Consider the following 10,660-nt stretch of genomic DNA (forward strand, 5'->3'; position numbering starts at 1 on the left):
CATGTATGTATAACTGTATAACAGTAGAAGACAGGATAAAGACAGTTGGTTTTATTTCTAGTGATTTTATAGCTTTTCTGTCAGTAACAAAGAATTTTACAAATACTGTATTTTTGAGAGTTTCCTTATGGTGCAAAAGACATTTCTAAAGAGTTTGTTGATCTGTTGAAAGGGAATAATAACAAACACTGAGAAGAGAAAGAACAATATAAAACCAAATGTAAAATAATTAGGTGATAAGATACCAAGAATTAGATTATTGTACATAAGTATTTGATCTTCATTATACAAAGTTTAAGAGGAAAAAAATAGAAATAAAAGCTTTTGTAATTATATCCAAGGTGTAAACTGAGGTACAAAAGAAAGAAGGAGAGCTAAAAATGCAATAAGGAGTTTTATTTTAAATAAATTGATGGTCAAGATACAGCAAAAATGTCAATTTAAAGATATCTTACTGAATAGGTAAAGATAGATTAGGTCTGTTGATTTAAAAAATGGATCCGTGACATACTATTATATATTTATCATCATAGAAATAAAAGCTGAAATTATGTGAGGAAATGTGAGTAAATGTGAGTGGTGACAGAAAAAGCATGAGAAAAGTCTTCCATGTTTGGTGTTCTTTCCCTCAGTCTTGAGGCACACTCACAATTACATTTATGTGATAGGGAATCTGAAATATCAGGAGGACTAATGAAGATTTGGCAAAAGTAGGAAAATAATGGAACCCTCAAAATCTCAAGATTAGAGTTTCCACATTAGAGATTTTTTACTGATGCCAGTTTCCCAGAAAAATAATAATGAACAGGATTGTAAATCACTCAGTGAATTCAGCTGGAAGATAACTATTGGTGGGCCTTTATCCAAAAAGCTGATAACCCTCAAGAGAATGAAGTTACACTATCCAAACATTTTTCAGACTCACTGAAAGAAACCACTTACATCTAGATCCCTTCTACTTTTCTACCATGTAACACACAGAAAATTAAAACCACTGAATTCATATTTAGACATTCCTCCCATTATATGTTCAAGTCTACTTGAATACATCACTGTCTACCTTGTTTTGACATTGCATTGGTCCTCTTAGTCCATATTGCAAATAGCAGTGTTACATCCTTAAGGTAAAATATTCAGTGACATTGAATAAATATGGTGCATCTTTCTCCCTGTTTTTTTTCCTTTTAGGTGTCTCCAGTGCCTGACAGCTACAAAATATGTAGTTCTATATACAATTCTTGAAAAGCATTTTAGAACATTGTAGACTAAACTATCATTTCTATAAAAAATACATACCAGTTTGTCAGTTTTGAACAGCTTTTTCCCACATTTTTATGCCTTAGAAAAATATAGTTATTTCCAGAAGAAATTAGTGGAACTGTTAATTAATTGGGAAAATATCATTGACTTCGTTCAGTAATACTGCCTACTTCCTCAAGATTCACTTTCTCTTTTTTAACACATCTCGCTGTGATCTCTGTCATAGAGGGAAAAATATGTATCCTTTTTCTTTTTCCTTTATCCCCAACTCCCATTTCTATAACATTTTATCGCCACATTAGTGCCTTTTCCTTTTCTTTCATTTTTACATCCCTGCCAAATATAGGTCATGATGCAGAAACATCTGAAAATGAAGGTAAAAAAGCAGTTAGTTTAGTCAATAAAATGATTCTGCTAGTTGTCACCAAAGTGATTTATCATTTTTGTTTTGAATATATTCATCCAAGAATTTCAACATAATTGAACAATCAGGATGATGATCATAACTGGTTATTTTATAACTGATTTGAAAAATACAACTTTCAAATATTACTTATGCTGACCGTAGGAAACTTTTTTTAAAATAATACTTTTTTCTAGAATACATTTTGTTTCACAGCAAAATTGAGCAGAAAGTGGAGTTCCCATATATATGCTCCCTATCTCTGCACAAGCACAGCCTACTCCACTGTCAACATCCTGCCAGAGTGGTATATTTGTTACAGCTGATGAACCTACTTTGATGAATTATCACCAAAAGTCTGTAGTTTGCATTATGTTCACACTTGTATTTTATATTGTATGGGTTGTAACAAATATCTAATGACATATGTTCCACCTTTTTTATCCCTCCCTTCCCTGTATTCCCTGCTAACCATTGCATTGATCTTTTTACTCTCACCGTAATTGAATTTTGCAAAATGGCATATAGTTGAAATTTTTACAATTTATAGCCTTTTCAGATCAGCTTGTTTCACTTGTTAATATGCATTTAGGTTCCCCTGTGTCTTACTATGTATAGCCTGTTACCTCATTTCTTTTTGATGCTAAATAATATTCCATTGTTTGTATATACCAAAGTTTATCCATTAAGTTCCCAAAGAATATCTAAGTTGCTTCCATTTTTTGCACTTATGAATAAAGTTGTTATAAACATCCATGTACAAAATTTTACTGTGAATGTAAATTTCCAGTTCATTTGTGTAAATACCAAGGAGCATGAATACTGGATCATAAGAAAATGGTAAGGAGATGTCTAGTTTTTAAAGAAATTGTCAAATTGTCTTCCATAGTAGATGTACTGCTTTGCATTCTTGCCAACAATTAATGAATATTGGATTTTATCTATGTTTTGGACTTTTTAATCTCATTATTTTACTTTATAGTCCCCTAATGATTTCTTATGTTGAGCATGTTTTCATGTTTATATGCCATCCATATATTTTCTTCAGTGAAATTTATCTTTACATCTTTTGCCCATTAAAAAAATTATTATTGACCTTTAAATGTCTGTGTACATTTTGAGTAGCAGCTCTTCATTAAATGTATCAGTCAGTTTTCATGTTGCTGGGACACGGTAGCCAACATCCACAACTTAAAGGAGGGGAGCTTTAATTTAGCTAACAATTTCCAGTGATTCAATCTATGATTCATTCCAAGGCAGAACCATCAGGGTAGAAGGGTTTGACAGAACTAAGCTGTTCAGTTCCATGACAACCAGGAAGCAGAGCAGGGCACAACTGCCAGAAAGGAAGGGACAAGCAACCAAATATATTATCAAGATAAGACGCTATTATCCAATCAGAGGCACCTAGAAGTGTGCTCTACCAATCCCCTGGGCAGCTCCCAAGCCAGTCAAGTTGACAAAATTAAGCTTGACCACCATGTAGGACACTTTGTGCAAATATTTTCTCTCATTTTCTCATTAGTGTTTTTCACAGAGCAGTTCTTAATTTTAATCTGCTTAGTCTTCTATCTGAAAACCTAAGGTTATTTAGATTTTAAATTATTTTCTAGGAGTTGATGGTGGTTGTGTTTTACATTTACATTATAATATATTTTGAATTTTTGCAAGAGGTATAGGGCCTTTCTTTTTATGTATAGATAATAGTTGTTCCAGTACTGTTTATTAAGAAGAGTATTTTGTCTCCACTGTATTGCCCTTTTCTTTTGTATATTTGTATGGTGTATTTCTGCTCTCTTTGCTTTGTTCTCTTGATATGTTTGTCTTTTGTTTTGCAAATACCATGTAGTTTTGATTATTTTAAGTTTATAATAAGCTTTAAAGTCAAAGAGTATCTGTCTTCTAGCACATTTTTCAATATTGTGTTATTGCTTCCTCATATAAATGTTGGAGTCATTTTGTTATTATCAACAAAATACCTTACTCAGATTTTTATTGAAATTGCATTGAATCTCTAGATCAGGATAGGAAGACCTGACGTATTGACAGTATTTTTTTCTTGGATCTTGTTTTGAATTTGTACTTAAGATTTAATTGGGCCAGGGATTTAACTCAGTGGTTTTGGTACCTGCCTCGCAAGTGCAAGGTCCCAAGTTCGATCCCTAGTACCAAAAAACAAAACGAAACAAAAAAGATTTAATTGATCTCCATTGCTCATTTTTTCTTATACAACAGACGAATTCTCAAAAATATTTTACAGTTAAAATTGTATCTAATAAAATTGTTACTAAATTATTTTCATTCAAAAGAAACAACCCTTTTTAAAATGTTTTATTAGTATATGTTTGCAGTACGTGTTTACATTCATCTCGATAATATTTAATCTCCATATTTATGAACATATCTCACCACTTATTTCATTCTTAGAACTATTTATTTTATTTAGCTCTGAGAGCTTTTATTTAGTTCAATTTTTTAGTTTTTTTTGTTTTTATTATTATAACTTAGTAATTTATATATGGCCTCAATTAGAACTCTCTCATTATGTGCAAAAATAAACTTATTCCCCCCTCCAAGTTTATTTTTTTCCATATTTTATTATTTAGCACAACTGCTTCCCAACTAGTATCTCAGGCACAGAATTTGGTATCATCTCTTTAGCTATCTCTCATGTACCATGTTCTGTTACATCTCTCAAACCCATCCCCGTGCACATTTCTTCAGTTAAAAGTTATAACTTGTATGAATTCTTTAGTTGTTAACTCCATGCTTTCCTCCTTTACATACTCAATTCCACTGTCCTATTATTTTCCTTTCTAGTGTTAGTATCCTGCACAAAATTCCACAATATTACTACATTGTTTTCTAAATTAAGATTGTTATATAGTAATTGAAGGCCATGTGACTTATTACAATAACATTTATTTTCAGTCTTGCTCTCAGGACCCCCCTACATGTATCTTTTGCTCTAATAATACTGAACCATTGGCTTCTTTCCTCCTTTGCCTTTGCTTATTCTGTGCTTTCTCTTCTTCCCTTTCTTTAACTGTTTACATCCTACCTCTGATGTAAGATTGAACTCAAATACTGTCATGCATTTAGCCATACGAAATGAACTGTCCTAACATTATTTCTTTCTGTTCTGTAAGTTTTATTCAGCTTTATATTCTAGCTGTTGAAGGAGTTATTCATTCTACTAGGTTGCAAATTTCTTGAGGACAGCTCCTTTTTCATCAGCATATTCTCTGAATCAGCTCTTCGTTCAAAAAATTAGCTTAAAGTTCAATAAGAACTTTTGAATTTAACTTTATTTTCATGCTTCCTTGTTTCTTAATACCAAATCTTAGAGACGTGTTTCTATTCCATGTTGCACACCATTTTAGGAATCATTTTCTTTTTTATTTTATCTTGTTATTAGAGAAAAATGCTATAAGCAAACTAGAATGTAAAATACAACATTAAGAGAGATTGTTAGTGTATATTTTATGTTATCATCTATATTATGACTTTATATACAATGTCCACCCTTAAACCTTTTCTATAAATGATTTCTCTACTTAAATTTTTCCTTTAAGTTAAAATCTTAAATTATTTATATGAATATTAAAATGATATCAGCTAAACATAGAGTCTCAAACAAAATAACAGAATAATGAAAAGCTCTGGGTTAAAAATAGGGAAATAAATTAAAATTTCTTTGGGACTCTTTATTGCTTATGGCAAACCTGATGCTAAAATATACCATACATCACTACAATGACAGGATTGAGAAAATGAAAAATACAAAGCTTTACATAAATCAACCAAAAGATCATATTAAAATGCATAACCTTTAACCAAAAAATCAAGACTTTTATTTGTAACTATTCAGAATGATACCTCATATAGTTATTTTAGATATTCAAACAGCTTTATAGGAAATAGTACTCAAATTAGGGCAATGAGAATGGATTTCTAAAGAAGCAAGTTCAGGAGGAGAAAGTGGCCATGAAGAGGATAACAGGAAGAGTGAAGAATGTCTCTGAATTAGTACTGGAGAAAAGCAGGTTTCCCGAGGCAAGAGCAAAAGATAGTCTTATATGGCCAGGTAAATAAAAAGAATCAAAGTGGACCAAAGTTCAGTGTCTGGGGGTTGGGATACTGGACTGTACCTAGGTCGTGGCACCTTACCCTCCATTCCATCTTGGGAGGTGATTGGATTGAGAGAGGGAGTTGGCTCTTCGGTGACTGACTGGATGATGGAATAGACTCATGATCGTGCCACCTTCCCTACCCAGCATGGAAAGTGAGATGCATGCAAGCCAGGTATGCAGAGAAGCCAAAAGCAACAGAACAATGTGAAACAAACACCATACATTCAGGTCTTAAAAAAAAACTTTCAGATCAATTGAAACAATCAGATCTTGACACTCTGACAGACACATGCAGTTGGCCTCACCCATAGCACAGTTTACAGCCAGAAAATGAGTCCAGAGAAAGGGACAGACCTCACCACTTTGGGCAGGAAATAGGGTGGTCAAAAAGAGGAAACTGCTTTAATTCTCACAGAGTGTAACTTCTGTACAGAGGGAACACTGTGGGAAGGTTTTGTTTTTTGTTTCCTTCCTTGTTCTGGATTATGTTTTTTCCCCCTGGTTCTTGATTATTTATTAGTATTATTTTATTTTACTTTAGTCTTTAAAATTTGGCTCCTTTTACCCCTATTTTTTTAACTTCATTTTTTTCTCGTTTGATTTTTTCACCTCCTTGTCATCCCTCTCATTCTCTCCACCTATCATCCAACATATATACAACAAGAACCTGTGTATGTGCCCTAGATAATAAGTAACCAATGCTGTAACTTAAAACAGTACAATTCTAGGGCATTTCAGGGTAATCTTTAACAAAATTGGACTTAGAGGAATCATGCAAAACTAACTACAGGTATAGTAACAGGTCTTCACGACAATCCTATAGCTTCTCTCAAACTCCAAATACACCTGTACCCACGTGCATACCTCCTGCCTATACAAATACATCTCAAATCCCCTCAACATTAGCTGTTCACCCCAGCTATACAAATAATTCCAATAGACTTGGACCTTTTATTTTTTCACCTATTGACATTTTTAACCTTTCACTCATCACTGATATATAGCCCCTTTTGTTATGGCTTGTGTTTTGATGACCCCCAACCCAAGCCTCATGCTTTCTCAGAGATGGCTAAATCTAGAGTAATTGATTCATGGTGGGGGTAGGCCCAAGGGCACTAGGATTAAGGGCACTAGTGCTATCCACCCTAAGTAGTCTGAATAAGATAAAAGGGGCAGAAAGATACTGTTAAGGTCCCTTGTTGCTGCTACCATCTGTCCAGCACAAACTGTTGCCCCTCTGCCACCCTGCCTTGGAGCCAGCTGATTCTGGACTGAAACCTCTGAACTATGAGTTAAATAAACCCTTTCCCCTTTAACTTTGGGTATCAGGTATTTTGTCTCAGCAACAAGAGAAAAGTTACTTAGACACCCTTCCTTTTCCCCTTCTCTGTTTTCCCCATGCTGCACAATCCAAACTGCAAATAGCAGTATAATATAGTCTGTACTGGACATTGATAAAATGTGAAATGAGGAAGGGTAAAAACATTTAATTTCTGTAATTGTCACTTCTCACAGTAAGCATTTATTTTTAAAAAAATATTTCATGAAGAAAATTAACTGGTCAGTGGAATGGCATAGTATGATAGATAAATGTATATTTAAATGTTAGAATATTTTCATATTCTCAGTAACATAAACATACTGTAAAACTTTTTATAGTACTCAAATGAAAATACTCTCCTCTGTGACTTCTAGTGGAAAATTATATGTATTAAAGATGACGATATTGGGATGCAGACCTGTTATGCATGGGAATTTTTTCCCCCATTAAGTTTATTGATACATTTTCGGTATAAAATACAGTTACATTCATCATTGAGATCTTGTATCTTTACATGATGTATCTTGGTTCTTTATTCACCCCCCTTCCCTTGCCCTCCCTTCACGCCCTCCTCCCTTACCTATTTGCAAAGACTTTGTTTCCATTTTTTTCCTTTTCTCATATTTTTTTCCCTTTTTTCCTTTCCCCTACCCCTCCCACTTCCCCTGCACCTTTAGACCTTTTCTTCCTGTTACACAATACCAATTATACATTTTTTAAATTACAATATCAAGATTTAGGAGACATTACCACAGATTTTACAGAATTTAAAAGGATATAGAAAGCATATTTTGAAAAATGTTATGAAATAAATTTGACAACTTCTAAGAAGTACCTTGGAAGACAAATTAATGAAACTAACTCTGGAGGAAATATAAAATTGGAATAGCACCTATTAAAGAAAGTATATTCCTAGCTTGAAAACCTACCTATATGACAACAGCAGGCTCATATACATTTTAACTGATAAATTATATCAAACAAAGTAGAAAAAGGAAGGAACACTTCTCCCCTCATTTTAGGAAATCAACATTGTGCTAATCCTAAAACTGGATAAAGATAATAGAAGAAAAAAGTATGAACATAGAATTTGTTTAGCAAAACAAACTACTAGAAGTCAGATCTGGCAGGATGTAGAAAGTGGTTTTGTTATAGGGATGGCAGTGTTGGTTCAGCATTGGAAGATGCACCCCCAAAAGTCATCATTTTAACAGAGGAAAGGAAAAAGCCATATGATCCTGTCACCAGTTGGAGAAAAAGTATTGGACTAAATTCTACAGCTGTTCATGGTAAAAGCTATCAGGAGACTAGAAGCAGAACAGAAACTTCTCAGCAGATTAAAGACATGTACTCCATACTTCCAGAGAGAATGCCTTATATGAATGGAGAAGATACAATGCTTTCTCCTTAAGGTGGGGAACAAGGGCAGATATGCTTACTCTTCATCTGTCCATTAAACTTTGAGACATAGGCCTAAACCAAAATAGTCTGGCAATAAAATGACACAACTAGGGTAGGATTGGTATGGCAGAAGCAAAATCTTTATATGTAGATGAAATGATCTACAGAGAAAATACTAAGAAATCTCTAGGAGCCCCTAGAACTTGTACTTGAATTTAGCAGGATTAGAAAACACAAAGTATATATAAAAATTCAGGTCTGTGTATACTTGCTATAAATGAAGAGTTGGATATTGAAATTTAAAAGTTATGTAGGAGTACAAAGGACCTAGAAAAGTTAAAAAAACAAAAACAGTGTTGGAAGACTTTTAGTACCTAAACGTCTTCTAAAGCTACAATAATCAAGGCAGTGTTGGTATAAGGAAAGAAATAAAACAGAGAATCTAGAAATAGAACCACACATATATGGTCCCCTGAGTTTTGAAAGATTATTTAACATAAACATTTTATAGAATATAAACTCAATTCAAGAGCCAAGGAAGAGATAGTGTTTCCAGCAAACGGCACTAGAACACCTGGTATCCATATGTAAAAAATTAACCTCAACCCTTTATTTCCATACATGAAAATAATTTGAAGGGATCTATGAACCTAAATATGAAAGCCTAAAAGTACAAAACCTTAAGAAGAAATTATAAGGGAAAATGTTTATGAATTCAGGGTAGGCAAGAACTACCTAGGATACAAAAGACATGATGTATAAAAGAAAAAAACTGATAAATGAGATTCCATCAAACTTTAGAACTTTAAATGACATCATTAAAATGAAAAGTAGTCCTTAGACCATATTTACAATGCATATAACCTATGACCAGAATATATAAAGAATTCTTAGAGCTCATTATAGACATCCCAATTAAAAAGTAGACATAAGAAGATGATAAATAGCCAGTATAGCACATGGAAAGGTGTGCAACTCTCTAGAATCAGAAAAATACTAATCAGTGCAATAACAAGATTAAATTATACACTCATTAGGGAGATGAAGTTAAAAGTTTTAAAACCCTTGTCATGACTTTTTCTTTTTGTTGGATTCTTCCCCTTTGCATTTAATCTGTCATGTCCAGTGGATTCATTCTGCTGGGTTTCCTGAGGTTGTGATCCTCATTGTCTTTTCCTAGGGTATTGTCCAAAATCTTTTGGAGTGTGAGTTTGATATTCATGAAGTTCCCGAGGTGCTCTTTATCATAAAGTATCTTATTTCTCCATCAGTTTTGAAAGATAGTTTGGCAGGGTACATCAATCTGGGTTGGAGGCTGTTTTCCTTTAGGGCTTGAAATACATCACTCCAAGCTCTTCTTGCCTTGAGTGTTTGCATTGAGAAGTCTGCTGTGATTCTGATGGACTTTCCTTTGTATGTGATTTGTTTCTTTTCTCTCACTGTTTGTAGAATGTTGTTCTTCTGTTGGATTTCTGGAATCCTAACTCTTATATGCCTATGTGTAGATTTTTTTTGGTCAAGGCTAGCTGGAGTCCTATATGCCTCACTTATCTGTATGTCAAGTTCTTTTCCCCTCCTTGGGAAGTTTTCTGCCATCACTTCTGTGAACAGTTTTTTATGTCATCTGCACTCTCTCCTCTTTCTTCATTGACTCCAATCAGTCTTATGTTATTCTTCTTTGCATCGTCTCGCAGCTGCTGGCTTGATTTCTCGTGTTCCCCTACACTTTTAAAGCAATTTTTCTTTTCCTGGTTATTAATTGCAATCTTGTCTTCTGTATCTGAAATTCTATCCTCACATTGGTTCATTCTGCTGTGCAGACTTTCGATGGAGTTTTTAATCTCCTGGAAATCTGTTTGTATCTGTTTTATGGATTCCATTTGTTTCCTATGTTGTTATTCCATCATGTTCCTCAGATCCTCTATTTTTTAATCTGTGTCCTCTCTAGATTTATTAATCATGTCTTGCACCATGAGCACAGTCTTTGCTATTATCTGTGTAATTATTTCTGATTTCATTTTTCTCAGATCCTCTTTTGTTGCCAGTTCAGAGAGTCCAGGTGGTTGAGTGTCAGAGTGTTCCATCTCGTTTCCCTTTGGGGTTACTGCAGGTGATCTGGAAGTCTGTTTTTGAGGCTTGTTT

General features: G+C 33.7%; 1 protein-coding gene across 2 annotated transcripts in view; it reads left to right on the top strand.

Annotated features, from left to right (window-relative positions):
* Window positions 1-9,543, top strand: part of Dph6 (diphthamine biosynthesis 6) — a 213,321-nt gene extending 203,778 nt beyond the window's left edge. For both annotated transcript variants that reach the window (XM_004861510.4, XM_013078458.3), the window contains exon 9: window positions 1,189-9,543. In XM_004861510.4, the coding sequence (XP_004861567.1) occupies window positions 1,189-1,242 (54 nt within the window). In that variant the 3' untranslated portion in view covers window positions 1,243-9,543. The remainder of the gene's footprint in view (window positions 1-1,188) is intronic.
* The last annotated feature ends 1,117 nt before the right edge of the window (window positions 9,544-10,660 follow it).

Source organism: Heterocephalus glaber, unplaced genomic scaffold (genome assembly GCF_053883595.1).
Source record: "Heterocephalus glaber isolate CG9 unplaced genomic scaffold, H.glaber_assembly_v1.0 deba00000809, whole genome shotgun sequence".
Taxonomy (NCBI): Eukaryota; Metazoa; Chordata; class Mammalia; order Rodentia; family Bathyergidae; genus Heterocephalus; species Heterocephalus glaber.